Source organism: Urocitellus parryii, chromosome 14 (genome assembly GCF_045843805.1).
Source record: "Urocitellus parryii isolate mUroPar1 chromosome 14, mUroPar1.hap1, whole genome shotgun sequence".
Classification (NCBI taxonomy): Eukaryota; Metazoa; Chordata; class Mammalia; order Rodentia; family Sciuridae; genus Urocitellus; species Urocitellus parryii.
The window spans coordinates 52,253,694-52,268,712 of NC_135544.1; the positions used below are offsets into that span (position 1 = coordinate 52,253,694).

The 15,019-nt window shown below is 43.2% G+C and overlaps 1 protein-coding gene across 2 annotated transcripts in view; it reads right to left on the reverse strand.

Annotated features, from left to right (window-relative positions):
* Nucleotides 1–8,315: 8,315 nt before the first annotated feature.
* Nucleotides 8,316–15,019, reverse strand: part of Slc39a14 (solute carrier family 39 member 14) — a 46,814-nt gene continuing 40,110 nt past the window's right edge. For both annotated transcript variants that reach the window (XM_026397521.2, XM_026397522.2), the window contains exons 6-9: nucleotides 14,811–14,999; nucleotides 14,483–14,690; nucleotides 13,444–13,628; nucleotides 8,316–11,397 (exon numbers count right to left, since the gene is read on the reverse strand). In XM_026397521.2, coding sequence (XP_026253306.1) covers nucleotides 11,251–11,397; nucleotides 13,444–13,628; nucleotides 14,483–14,690; nucleotides 14,811–14,999 — 729 coding nt within the window. In that variant the 3' untranslated portion in view covers nucleotides 8,316–11,250. The remainder of the gene's footprint in view (nucleotides 11,398–13,443; nucleotides 13,629–14,482; nucleotides 14,691–14,810; nucleotides 15,000–15,019) is intronic.

Below are 15,019 nucleotides of genomic sequence, written 5' to 3' on the forward strand. Positions count from 1 at the left end.
TGTCACACCTGAAATTTTGGGTTCAATGGGGAAAAGTGCAATGAATGAAAATACAGAAAGGAAAAAACTCTTAACTAAGCTCCCTTCCCGTTTTTTCTGCAATGAATAAATTTACCTTCATTGTGATATGGTGACTGAACATCAGGGGCACTCCACCACTGACCTACATCCCCAGCCATTTTAAAATATTTTATTTAGAGAGGGTGTCGCTGAGTTACTTAGGGCCTCGCTAATTGGTAAGGCTGTCCTCGAACTTGCGATTCTCCTCTCTCAGTCATTGGGATTAGAGGCTGTTGGGCCTGGCCTTGGTGGTGTTTTTTAGAGTCATCACATTAACAGTTCCCAACAATAACTGGAGCCCTATTTCACTCAGTTTGAGGACAGCCCCACCTGCCCCGTTACCTAATTAGTGAATTTCACCTCTTTCTTTTGTTTTGCAGTACTGGGGACCCAGGGCCTCAGTGTACCAGACAAGCACTCTACCTCTAAGCTACTTTTCTAGCCCATGATCTTTTTCCTCTTCCTTTCTGCACTCATCAGAATGGACACAAATATTTGAAATGTCCAAGATCCATGGTTAAATGGCATGTCTACTAATTGCTTCAAATTTAGGTTCCTTTGTACAAGGCTGTGAGACTTGGTAGTTGGAACTCCCTAAGCACTTCATAAGTCTTAATTAATGACCAGCTCCTCTGAGAAATCATTATGAACTCTTAATTTAACAAAAGCACAGGGAGTCCTTGTTTTCACTGTTGTGTAAAAGTAATCTGGCTTCAGTTTCTATTTATATAAGACCATTAAATATTAAGCTTCTACGTTAAATGCAGGCAAAAGAATTGTAGAATATTTTAAAAAGTAATGGTGTAGTTGGGCTGGGGTTGTGGCTCAGTGGCAGAATGCTTACTGAGCATGTGTGAGGCACTGGGTAAAATTCTCAGCACCACATATAAATAAATGAATAAAATAAGGGTCCATCAAAAACTAAAAAAAAATTTTAAAAAAGTTTTAAAAATAGTTGTGTAGATCTGGGTGCAGTGGTGCATTCCTGTAATCCCAGGGGCTTAGGAAACTGAGCCAGGAGGATTGCAAGTTCAAAGCCAGGTTCAACAACTTAGTGAGGCCCTAAGCACTTAGTGAGAGCCTACCTCAAAATAAAAAAATAAACAGGGCTGGGGATGTGGCTTAGTGTTGAAGCACCCCCGGGTTCAATCAATCCCTGGTTTAAAAACAAAATAAAAAAACTAGAGTAGAATAAGCATTTCTGAAATAGCTATGCAGAATAAAAGGCGTTTTTGTAGTGTAAGCTATCCAATTTTATATGAAAAGCACTAAATGAGTTTGTATTGATAACACATGTTGGGTTGGAGTTGTGGCTCAGTGATAGAGCACTTGCCTAGCATGTGTGAGGCGCCGGGTTCGATTCTCAGCACCGCATATAAATAAATGAACAAAATAAAGGTCCACCAACATCTTAAAAAAAAAAAAAAACATGTTGTATGGACACCATATTTAATACATGTCTTCTATAGGTGTGTGTAGTTTTGATTAAATTACTTTGGTACGGACACTCTTCAATCTTAGGGTCTTAAAAAAATTATCAAGTTCAGATAAAAATGTTTGGCCAGGTGTGGTGGCATATGCCTGTAATCTCTGCTACTTGGGAGGCTGAGGCAGGAGGACTGTAAGCTCAAGGCTAAGCCTGGGCAAATTTAAAGGAGGGCCTGGGTTTGTAGCTCAGGACCACGAATTCAACCCTCAGTAATGCAAAAAAAAAAAAAAAAAAAAAAAAAAAAAAAAACCACACACACACACACACACACACACACATATGTTTTGTAATTAGAAAAACAAGACCTAAAGCAAAACATCCTGTTTGCTATCAGATTAAAAATCTCTTTAGATGGTTATAAGTTTAAAAAAATGCTGATGAAAGTTCTGCTGACTGGTAAGTGTATTCAGTGCAATTTTTGGGGTACCATGCAAACCCCTCAGTGGTGTGTTTTCCCTGGTCTCCCTAGAAGAACCCAATACTCTGAGAACTGTGATAAGTATTGGAGCCAGTTCTTCCTGCCACCCCTCCCTATTACTGTTATTTTCAGGAGAAAATGGTGGCACCCCTGCACGATGCATTGTCTAGAATAGAATTCAATACCTCGTTCATGCCTGGTTTTCAGAATTCCACAGCTAAGATGCCATAGGTAAAGAACACCGAGGTTCACTGAGATCCTGAAGCCCCAAACTTAGACTCCTGTCTACTTACTCCCCCTACAGTCATTTTTCTATACAGCAGATCTATCTCCCTCCCTTCCTTCTCTCCCTCCCTCTCTTGCTTCCTGTCTTTGTTGTTCTCGTGTTGTTGATATTCCCAGGGATTGAACCCAGGGACCTTCAATCACTAAGCCACATCTCCAGCCCTTTCTATTTTTTTTTTTTTAAGACAGGGTCTCATTAAGTTGATCAGGAGATTGCTAAATTAATGAGGATGGCATTGAATTTGCAATTCTCCTGCCTCAGCCTCCAAGCCCTTGGGATTACAGGCCAGCACCACTGAGCCTGGAGTAGCAGATCTTTCTAAAAGCACAAAGCTGATGTGTCATTCCTTTGCTTAAAGCTCTCAAATGCCTCGCACTTTCCTGCTGGTCTGCCTGGGGTCTGCTTCTAAATTCAGCTCTTCCTGGTGCCCCCTATACATCAATTTGACCTTGTTTGTGCTGAATACACTAGTTTATACACGCTAGCCTCAAACACATCAAGCTTGTTTCTGTACCAGTGCTCTTGTATTTGGTGGCCTTTTTTCTTGGTATATTCTCCTACATCTTTGATAAGCTGAGGTTCAACTCAAATGATACCTGTTCAGTCAGGGCCCTTCCCTACCCCCACAGCTAAGGCTACACCTGTCCACCCATCTTCTACCTCATCACCCTACAATTACTCTCCATGGCACTTGTTTCTTTATTCATCACTCCCCAAGAAGAGGATCTTTGTCTACCTTCTTGTCCATTGCTGTCATTCTATTCCTGCCACCAAATGGGAACATAACAATTTGTTGAGTATCATCTTATTCTTTAAAAAAAATTTTTTTTTGTACTTGTAGATGGACACAATAGCCTTCTCTATCTATTTATTTTTCTGTGATGTTGAGGATTGAACCCAGTGCCTCACACATGTCAGGCAGGTGCTCTACCACTGAGCCACACCCCCAGCCCTGGTATCATCTTATTCTTATCTAGAGCAGAAGTTCTTAACCTGGGACTAATGGTTTCAAGAAATCATTCCCTGCTCCTCTCCCTCTTCTCCCCATCCTTTTCCCACATGCAAATGAATTTAAATTTTGAGTATATATCCTCTGGGGTGTGAGAAATGTGTGGGAAAATGTTTTTTTTTTTTTTCAGATTCTTAAGGGAATCCAAACAACAGAATGTTGATTACTACTAGTAGGGAGTTGTAATTGGTAATGCACTTTCTCCTAAATTTAATTTTTGCTATGCTTAGAGATCTTGAACAGAGACTATCATTTCTATTTTGTGGATAAATATGTTAAAGTGCAACATACAGGTTAAACATATTATTAAAGATCACACAGAGAGTCAAAGATGGAATTGATGCAAATACATTCTTTGGACTCAAAATCTTGTGCTCTTTCTGCTGAACATATGGACAGAATCCAGAATTCGGGGGGACTGCATTGGTGCTTGCTTATTTTATACATTTTTTTTTCAAAAATCAGCAAATTTACACACTTTAGTTCTAAGGACTTTCCCATTTAAACTAGCCAATAAACTGCATTAAGTTTTTCAGTGAAGAAATATTACCATTGGCTACACAGATCAAGGCAGTCTTCCCATGTTATCAAGCCGAAGTTTTAAAACAGAATGTTAAAGTAACGTGTAAACCAAGATACAAAAGAATTTTCTACTAGGCTAAGTAGAGTATAATTGAGAAACTAGATTTGTAGGCATAAATACATCTTAAAGCCAAATGAAGATGATTTTGAGATTTCTAATGTTTAGATTTTATCTGCCCTTTTTGTTAGAATATATAATTGAATCATCTATACTGAAAAATCACTATAATATGTATATTTTAATTAGCTTTCCACTGGGCATGGTGATGCATGTCCATAATCCAACAGCTTGGGAGGCTGAGGCAGGAGGATCATGAATTCAAAGCGAGACTCAGGAACTTAGCAAGGTACTGAACAACCTAGCGAATACCCTGATTCTAAATAAAAAATATAAAGGGCTGGGGATGTTGCTTAGTGGTTAGCCACCTCTGGTTCCATTCCTGTTATTAAAACAAACAAACAAACAAACAAAGATCTTTCCTAGAAAATAAATATCTAAAAAATATAATTCTCCTATACATTCATTTTCAAGAAGAGCAAATAAACCTCTACATTATTTAGGGTTATATTATCATAACTCTGTGAATTTGGCAGTGTCTTTTCCCAAAGGCCATGTCTATAAGACACAAGCAGACAACAGTCTCAAAAGACTCCTTTTGTAAACCTTAGGAAGTTATAGGAACATGGCACTTGAAAGAATCTCCCAATCTGGGAAGATACTTAAGATCAAAGATTTCCTTCCCCTCCTTGCTAGCATCTATAAGTAAAGATCCAGCTTTTTATGTGTGCAAAACAAGCATTCCCTTTATTGAATTAGTTGTTTTTCTTCTTTAAAACCACAAGTGTGGTATCATATTCTTGAAGGAATCTCCAGCTAACTGACTTGGGTGTCATTCTTTGATCTTGATGCATTTAAAACATTAGCCAGATGCAGGGAGATGTGTATTGTAAGAAAGCATTTCATCTAGAATTATTTCATCAAAAGATCTGTCAGAGCCAGGCCCATTGGTTCACACACCCTGTAATCTCCGTCACTCAGGAGGCTGAGGCAGGAGGAGTGTAAGTTCAAGGCCAACCTCAGCAAATTAGCAAGACCCATAATAAAAAATAAAAAGGGCTGGGGATGTAGCTTAGTGGTAAAGTGCCCCTGGGTTCAATTCCCAGTAACAGCATCCCCCCCAAAAAAGCTGTCAGGGCCTCCACTGGGAAATTAACTGATGATTCTTTTACTATAGTTGTGAAAACCTGGGGGACTATTGCCTAAATTTATTCTTAGGCGACCTCAGTGTTCAACAGATCTATAAACAAACCACAGACGTATGGGGGAAAAGCCCAAAGACAAACCAACAACCCATCTAGAATCTAGTGGAAGAAACGACAACCTCTTGGCTTTTGATTAGCAGGGCTAGAACACTTCTGGGTTGTTCCTTAACTACAAGTGAGGCTACTACCTTCCTGGAATCTCTCCTGCCTCCAGGGTCAAAGATTGCCGTGATAGGGGCTGGGGTTGTGGCTCCGTGGTAGAGCGCTTGCCTGGCATGTATGATGTGCTGGGTTCGATCCTCAGCACCACATAAAATTAAATAAAACAAGGGTACTGTGTTCAACTACAACTATATATGTACACATACAATAATAATAATAAAAAAAGATTGCTGTTTCCAGGGAGGATAGTCTGGTAACTCCCTCCCTTCCTTTAAAATAAACCCTGGGAAACACCTAGTAAGAAGGGGCTGTGATATTGGAGAGGAATGTGCTCTTTTGACTCTTAACACACTTGCTGAAAGCTGATGAGGACCTTTGGATCTTTCCCAACCACTGGCTTTTTCCCTATTGTGATTAAAATTAAAAAAAAAAAAAAAAAAAAAAAAAAAAAACCAACCTATCATGAGTGGAATGTAATTCCGTTTATACCAGAAGGACAAAGGGATTCACTTGTACAGGGATTTGAACCTGTCATTCTTCAGAGGTCTAGGTATCTCATACTACATTGTGAAGAAGACAAATTTTTAAAAATAGACGGGCATTCTGCTTTTCTGCAGATCAAAGCCTGGGTTCACATGCAATGCCCTTTACTTCTTGGAAGGGATGCCACTCAAATCAGATCTAAGCATCACTGAACGGTAAAAAAGAGTGTGCAAGGGGGCTGGGTATATAGCTCAGTTGGTAGAGTGCCTGCCTTGCATGCACAAGGCCCCCAGCGCCCCCCTCAAAAAAGAATGTGCAAAGCAACAAGATAGAAGAGTACTAATTTATAGTACCTTTTAAATTTTACTGTGTTTCACCTTCTACCAAAAATGTCCTAAGTGGCTTAACTGGTTAAGAGTATTACAAAGATGGCCAAGGTCAAGGTTTTAATCTTCTTAATGACCTATTTACTTCTGTGTAAGGGCCACAAATTCTCCTTTCAAAATTTGTTTCTAAATGAAGGTGGACCTGGAAAGAGGACACAAGGAAAACCATCACCAAACAGGAAAACACACCAGCAGCTGTTGCCAATGAGAAGGAGCAGGTCACCCGTCCAGAATCCACAGGCATCTCACTCGGTCTTTTCACTCATTCTTTCTGCATGGCAGGTGCCAAAATCATAGAAAGAAACCAGATATAGTCCCACCCAGGAGTTTGGTGCAAAATCAGCAATTACAATGGATGCAGTAGCACACTTCTATAATCTGAGAGACATGGGAGGCTGAGGCAGGAGGATCCCGAGTTCGAAGCCAGCCTCAGCAACTTAGCAAATTCCTATCTCAAAGTTAAAAAAAAAAAAAATGGGTTGGAGATGTGGCTCAGTGGTACAGCATTTACCTAGCATGTGCAAGGCCCTGGGTTCAATACCCAGTACTTAAAAGGTGGAGGGTGGGGGAGGGAATGTAGTTCAGTTGTAGAGCACCCCGGGGTTCAATACTCAGTACTACAAAAAAACAGTACAGTGCAAGCCCAGGTATGATGAGAGGAGCCTAAGCCAGCTGGGGAAGGCAGGAAAGAGGGCAGGTAGGAGAGGATTTCCAGAGGAGGGGGGCACACCCCAAAGGATGCAGTGAATGTCATTTTGAACTCCAACAAATGGATGAGTAGCAAGGAAATGCCAATTAAAAGAGCAATATTAACACATTATTCTTGAGTTAAAAAAAAAAGGAAGAATGAGCAGGTGTGGTGGGGTCACCTGTAATCTCAGTAATGTGGGAAGCCGAGACAGGAGGATTGCAAGTCCAGTTTTTGCAAATTAGTGAGACAACAGAAAAAGGTCTGGGTATGTAACTCAGTGGAAAAGGACCCTTGGACCCCATTACTGCCAATAATAATAATGATCATAAAACAATTTTCTTAAAAGGAAGGATTGAGGGCTGGGGATGTGGCTCAAGCGGTAGTGTGCTTGCCTGGCATGCGCGCGGCCCGGGTTTGATCCTCAGCACCACATACAAAGATGTTGTGTCCGCCAAAAACTAAAAAATAAATATTAAAAAATTTTCTCTCTCACTCTCTCTTTAAAAAAAAAAAAGGAAGGATTGAATAGTAGGCATTTGGGATCTCAAATGCATATCAGTAATAAGATTGAATCAGGACTGGGGATATAGCTCAGTTGGTAGAGTGCTTGCCTTGCATGCATAAGGCCCTGGGTTTAATCCCCAGCACCAAAAAAAAAAAAAAAAAAAAAAAAAGAGTGAGTCACTTTTTTCCCCTGACTATTCATTACTATTGTAATGAAAAAGCAACAGATCTTCAACCCTATTAGGGGTTTTAAGTCTCACAACAGAGGACTTTTCTCCTAAGACAGACACATGTGGTTTAAATGAATTAAGCCAACTCTGCAAGTTTCAAGGGGTAGATTTATATAAAACAAGGAGATAGCTCTGTGTGTGTGTGTGTTGCTGGGATTGAACCTAGGGCCTGGTGCATGCTAGGCAAGCACCCTACCACTGAGCAACACCTCCAACTCCAATGAGCTTAAATATCACAATTCTTTTGTAGGGCAACAAGTGAAGTCACAGGCTACATAAACAATTTTTTGTTGTTGTTGTTGTTGAAGATAGGACTAAGGACTTCCTGTATGCTAGGTAAGTGCACCATTGAGCACTCTCCAGCCTTAAAAATTTTTTAAAAAACATCACAATTCTTTTAAAGACCCATTTAAATTCTTTTTTCTTTCTTGTGGTATTGTGGATCAAACCAAAGGCCCAATTCATGCTAGGCAAGCTCTCTATCAGAGCTCACCCCCAGCCCAAAGCTAACCATTTTAAAGTGAGCATATTAGGACACATGAATTTCCCTCCAAATCCCATCGTGAAAGCATAAACTGGTCCTGGGAAGACGAACCTGTTAGTTAGGTCAGCAAGACACCATCGCCACCTTGTGTTCAACAGTCTTCATTACACCCACAATATTTTTTGACAAAGATCACACATGGATTCAACAAATACAGAATATAGCTTTATTTATAGAATCTTACAAATAAAACATTTACAGTCCACATAAGTTATTTTCTTTCCTAATTTTTTCATAACACCTGAGTTTTTTTTTAAAAAAAAATACTGTGATGTAACTGTAGAACTGTAAAGGGAAATATGAATAATAAAAACCTAACCTCTTTCTTTTGCAAAAAATCAGACTTTATTATTATTATTTTTTAAAGCAGTTTTCTGGCATATTTCTGTCTCTTTGGAAGAGGACTTCCTAAAAATAGATCAAACAGAGAAGTCTTCATTTTACAAACCCAGGGTGAAGGACCACCGAAGAATGGCCCCCAGGTAACACTAGACACACAATCTTTGGGGGCAAAGACAGAAGGTGAGAAGTAGCAGGACCCTGTCCCTGGCTTATGGCGCCTACGTGACACGTACTTTCCTTGCTGACATTAATAGGAACTGGTCCTTCTGGAAAGAAGTGGAAGGTGCCTTTGGGGTGCCAGGTGGAAAAGTCCTCTAACAACTCACTACTCCTCAGACTTCTAATATGTACAGATGCTTAGAACAGCAAATTCAACACTTAAAAGTCAAAATGAAATTGCCACATTTTCAAATCATGAGGCAGATCTGTTGCCAATGGGAACTTCCATTACCACCTCTCCCTCCTAAGCTCCAACTGGGCCGGCCTCTGCATCCATGCAGGCGAAAGAGGAATTCCCTCTGAGGCAGTCGTCTGTGAAGGTGAAGCTCTTGAGTTAATAATATAGGTGTGCATGAAAAGGGCAAGCACCCTACTAGTTCATATTTATTTTTCAATTTGTTAAAGATTACATTTTTTTTTTAATCTCCTCTCCTAAACTTAGAAACCCACTAACTCTAAGTCAGTACTCTACTCCAAGACAAAGGATATTTTAAAGGAATGACAGGAACTACAGGGAATGCTAAAATTAAAATTGTAATAGATGAACGTGAGTTAGATAAAGTAAATCTTCCAGTCTTTTTGGGGGGTGGTGGGGGTGGGGGTGGTGTGCTGGGGATGGAATCCAGGCCTCGCACGTAGGCTGTGCAGGAGCTCCATCTGTCTACCACTGAGCTACCCTCCCAGCCTCAGAGTATCATTTTCTGCTCCCTCTTGAAAGCAGTTTGAGAAAAATAAAACAGAAAGGACGAAATCATTTTAAAACAACAACAACAATGATGATGATAAATATAAAAAGTTAGATTCTAACATTTAAGGAATTGGTTCTTTGGTAAAACTGGACCCTAACTCGATCAGGAGTCGGTCCTGACATTCAATCTAGAATCTTGATTGCTAACGGTTCCTCCTTCTTCAGCCTATTCTAAATCCATCTGGGTCAACAGGCAGGGTTGAGAGTGAGACTTAACAAGAACCCCCAGCACTTTTCCCATTCATACTCTTTTCAGGAATATTCTTGGTTTTGAGAAACATTTCCTAAGAACAAAAACAAAATAGATGTTGATTTTAATTAACAACAGTGGACAGTTTTTCTAAGGAAGGATAGAAAAACTCAGGCGATGGCAATGAACCAGCACTCCTGTCGTCATGTGAACACAGCCTCTGGGCTGCAGCTGTGGCACCACTAAGAAAGGCTTCTGGAGAGACTGGCTCCCCAAAGTGGCTAAAGAATCTCACATTATCAATATGATAATAATAAATCAATTCACCTAGTGAACCTGGAGATTAGCTCCCCTTGAAGCCAGAGTTCTGAGGAGGGGGCTCCACAGTGCCTGAGGCTGGCCCACAGTGTTAAGCCAAGTTCATCCATCCATGATCTGGAGAGAATTAGAGGAATTTATACTGAGTTCAATACAGGATTCTACTTCTGATGTCTGGGGCCAGGGAGGAAGCAGTAACCAAGACAGTGCCACTCAAATTCCACCCGCAGCAATACCTTCGGCCATGCCCCAAGTTTTTGACCTTACAGTCCGGTGTTCCCCGGTACTCAAACTTTTATTTATGCAATTACTAAGTCATACATTTCGCCTGCACTCATTCCATTTCTGACTACCCTTGTCGTGGTAAAGCATAAACTACTGCACTCTAATTCTACAGGTCGCCTTGCCACACTGCGCCAGTCGTGACCAGGGGAGGTGAGTGCGCAGTCTCCCCTCCAACCCCCACATCTTGACCATGTGCTTCTAGGGAGGGATCTGAACAGTCTCTTAGAAGGGAGCTGGGAAAGGGAGGTGGAAATCACAGCAAAAATAATTTGTGTTCTCGCAGATCTTCTGCTCCTCCATTCTGTTAGCATCAAGCCGCAAGAGAAGGTCCAGGCAACGGAACCTTCACAGGGGCTCAATTGGGCAGCCAGGACACAGGAGCCGCACAAACCCACCCCCGGCGTCCCAGGAGAACAAGCGGGGATCACGAGAGGAGATCCATCACTGGCTGCTTCCTATCCCACTCAGGGTGGTCCTTGCCTCTCTCCTGCACTACTCACCGGCTGACCTTAAGTTCTCTTTGAGAGAATGGGCAACTCCACAGACTGGGGTGGGGGCGGGGGTCCCTTGTCTCCTGTCCCTTCTCTGTAAGAAAAGAAGAACCCGCTTCACAGGCCACAGGCCCCAAAGTATAGATCCACCTCCTGAGGCTTCTTTCTTTCTCCTTTTTTCTTCATCTCCTAATACTCCTAACCAAGCCATGACCACGAGCTCTGTTTTGACATTGCAGGGTAAAAGACGGAAAGTCTCTCAGTGCTGCTTCCAAGAGAAAGAGTCCAGAGTGAGCGGAGAGGAAAGGGAGTCTTGTCTTGCACACGGCATTCAGGTTCCGGAGCCACCGTGAAGAAGGGGGCAGGGAGGGTTGAGGCACTACCTGGAAAACGTCACCAGGGCAGCTTCTTCCTAGGACAGAGCACTTTAAATACAGTCGCTATCTGGAGCAGGCAGACGGGCTGTTATCAGTCTAATCCAATCGCCTCCTCCATGGAGCTTTGTGGAGGCCAGAACCGACCTGCGGTCCCACTGGCTCTTGGCAGGGCCCTATCCGATCTGGATCTGCCCTGAGTACATGGTGAGGAGCAGCATGATGGTGAAGCCGGTCAAGAGGCCCAGGTTCTGAATGGCAAAGGGGATCAAGAAGCTGCCCTTCCTTTCATCCTCCTGGGAGACCTCATTCATCTCAGGAAACTGAGAAAAAAGAGAGAAAAATAAGAGAGATCTGTGATTCCTCCTCAACCTCACGAGTCCAGCGCAGGTCAGTGATGGAGATACGTGGCAAATCAGTCGACAGGAGATTCCCAGCCACAGCAGCTGGCACCTGAATACGATAGCCTTCCTCCACTGCTCACCCTGACTTTACCACTATGAAGGAAAAGCCAGCACTGAACTAGACACCTGGCCCTGGATTTGGGGGTAGGAGCTGGCTAGCGGTCAATGCCTTCGGGCTGCGGGCGTGGCTGCACGGCCAAGCGTGTGCCAGCAAGCACAAGGCCCAGGGTGTCATCCCAGTACCACCGAAGGAGAAAAAAAGAAACTCTGATGAAAAGAAAAAACCCTTTTTATTGTGGACGTAAAACCACTTAAAAAGATCTTTTTTAACTGACAAATCATTGTTACCACCTCTATGGGAAACCAAGCAACAGTGTGAGGGGACTGAAAATGGAACTACAAGGTGGCTGGGATTGATTCAGGGCCTCGTCCTGCTGGGCCAGCAAAGCAGGTGACCACTGTGGGACCAATAAGGAATGCTAAAGCATCCTACCCACGGCACAGGCTCCCCACAGGAGAGACTGTCTACAGCGTTTCCCTGGGGTGAGTCTGGATGGTAATGGCCACTGCTGCTCTCACCACCTCGCCAAAAACATTATTCTCAAAGAAGACATAAAATAAAACAGTACATAAAGTAAAGCATCTCCTTTACATATGCTGATATGTAAGGGGTATGTAAAGAAAAGTAATTCAGGCAAACAGGCCAGAGAGCACCTCAGGCCAACAGACCAGGGAGGGAGCTCAGGCTCCAAGGCTGTGCACAAGGTGCAGCAGAGCAGGCGGGGACTGACACCTAGTAACATGGGATACAGGGCAGTGTGCTTCTGGACACCACTGATAATGGAAGAAAGCTAATAAAAGCCTAAAAGCAGGGGTCAACCAGGGTGGCTCACACACAGCCGTAATCCCAGCCACTTGGGAGGCTGAGGCAAGAGCATGGCAAGTTCAAAGCCAGCCTCAGCAACTTAGCAAGACCTTGTCTCAAACAAACAAACAAACAAACAAACAGGCTGGGAATGTAGCACAGGGGTAAAGCACCCCTGGGTTCAATTCCCAGTACCCAAAAAAGAAAAAATAAAGCCTAAAACCATGCATCCATTTTTTTAAAGGCTAGTTTTTATTATTATTATTATTTTAATTGTTCATAGACCTTTACTTTTTAGGTATTTATATGTGGTGCTGAGGATCGAACCCAGTGTCTCACACTTGCTAGGCATGTGCTCTATGACTGAGCCACAACCCAACCCATGTATCCGTTTTAAGCCAATAATTCTAATTCTGAAACTAAAGTATATACTCTCATTGAGCAATACCATCACTGAAGAGAATATTTACAAAGAGCATGCAACATGTAAAAACATCCATGATGTGTTAAGTAAAAGAAATCAGGACACAAGATTATATATTCAATATGAATACAATCACTTATAGACATACACAATACATTGAGATAAAAAAGAAACAGTGTTAATTATAATTATGAGGTAGAGAGATTATGAGTAATTCTTCTTTCTTCTTTTTATTTATCTATATATACCTATTTTATAATACTTAACTAAGGACCCTAGATTGAGCACATTTTCTTTAATGACATCCTAACAGAAACATTAAATTTTCTGGACTTAAAATCTCTTGTCATGTCATAGGTTGGTGTGATCGTGCACACCCGGAGTCCTATAGTCCCAGCTACTCAAGAGGCTGAGGCAGGAGGATTGCTTGAGTCATCGAGTTTAGGAACAGCCTGGGCAACCCAGTGAGACCCTACTGGGGGTGGGAAGGTGGTAGATCTAATACTTCCTTAAAACCCACTAATCGTATACCTTAAGTAGATGAATTGTGCGGTATGCGAAGACACCTCAATAAAGCCATTATTAAAAACGAACTTATGTCCCCCTAGCTGTTCTCTATTCACAATTTGATAATCTGGCCCATTTGCCTCTAAGGTATAAACTACGGCAGACTTACCATGTCAGCCAGAGCAATATATAAGAACATTCCTCCAGCCAGGGCAAAAATCCAGTTGGCCGAGAAGTGGCTGCCGGCCAGGATGCCAAAGGCCAGACCCACGTAGCAGCAGCAGGCAGAAAGGAAGTTGAAGAACATAGCCTGCTGGATACTCATCCCAGCATTGAGCAGGATGACAAAGTCTCCTACGGAGGGGAGAACAGGAAGGGAAAGGAAGTTGAGTTGGGAGACAGAGAACATGGGCGAGTCAGAAGGCTCAGCTATGGACGAAGTCTGGGTAAAACTCAATGACAGCCTCAGAATCGAGACTGACCATTGCCGTTCTGTTCAGGAGCTGCCCCATCTGCCAAACTGGCCATGCACACTGGCCAAGACGCTGGAAACCACATGCAGGATTTTGAAAGTAGATGACCAGCTAGAGATGGCCCCATTTCTTTTGATTGAAGGTGAAATACAAAGAACTTCCTTCCTTACTACTATAGTGAATTGTCTTTTTCGGAAATGAAATTGTGAGGAAGAAAAGTCACAAGCCAATGGCAAAGCCAAAATTGGACCATTTGAGCCTCCAGAATCCTGGCTTTCTACACTCTCCCTTGATAAAACCAAGCACCTCCCAAGCTCGGCCTTGTCCACAGATCCACCTGTCAGACTTCTAACACACTCCTCTGCCTTTGGAAGAGTCCAGGGTGTAAGAGATCACCCTTGCTGAGCACTGGGCACAGTGAGCAGCACATGGTAAGCCCTTTCTGCGTCTTGCCTACCTCACGGTGACTCTCTAAGGTAGCTGCTATTACCAACCTCTGTACAGGTGAGAACATTGAGCCTCAGGGGATGAGCTACAGGGAGACAAATTTCCCTGTGAAAAACTTCATCGTTCTAAGCTGCTGTTGGCTTATTGTTGGGATGCGGTGGTTAGAGTCCACACAGCTTGCGGGTGTTGACAGATTACAGAGCGCACTGAGTGGCACTGGGGAGCTCTGAAGTGGGGCTGCACCAGTAGCCAAGGTCACCACCCGGGCTCCAGGGGATGTGTGCTTACCCAGCTCGTGTGGGAACTCCTCACAGAGGATGGCCACCGACGTGCTGATGCCTTGGAAAGCAGACACAGTGAAGGAGGCACCTATGGCCAGGCCGTCGATGAAGTTGTGGAGGCCGTCACTCAGGGTGATCATCCAGGCCAGGGTGCCGATGTCAGAGTAGCGGACACCCTTCAGCCAGTAACAGGCACTTTGGGAAGCCTGGAGGTCCTATGAGAAAGCACATCCCACGACCCGTGGGTCACGGGGAAGACCACACGCTTTCAGCATACGCCTGACCCGTCAAGGCCTCTGCCTCTGCAGGCTCCCCAGCAGCTGGCGGCCACAGACCTGCACGGAGAGCGAGCCCACGATGACCTTCCCGTCCACATCCGGGGTCTTGCCATCGGGCTCACTGTTGCAGTGCTGAGGAATCATGTGGTCCAGATCCCCATTCTGCAGCTTCTCTGTCACACCCTCCTCCTGGTCTTTCTTGGAAGGAAGTGTCTCCGAGGCAAAATGGTTATGTCCGTGATGATGCTGGCGGGGTGACAGGGGAG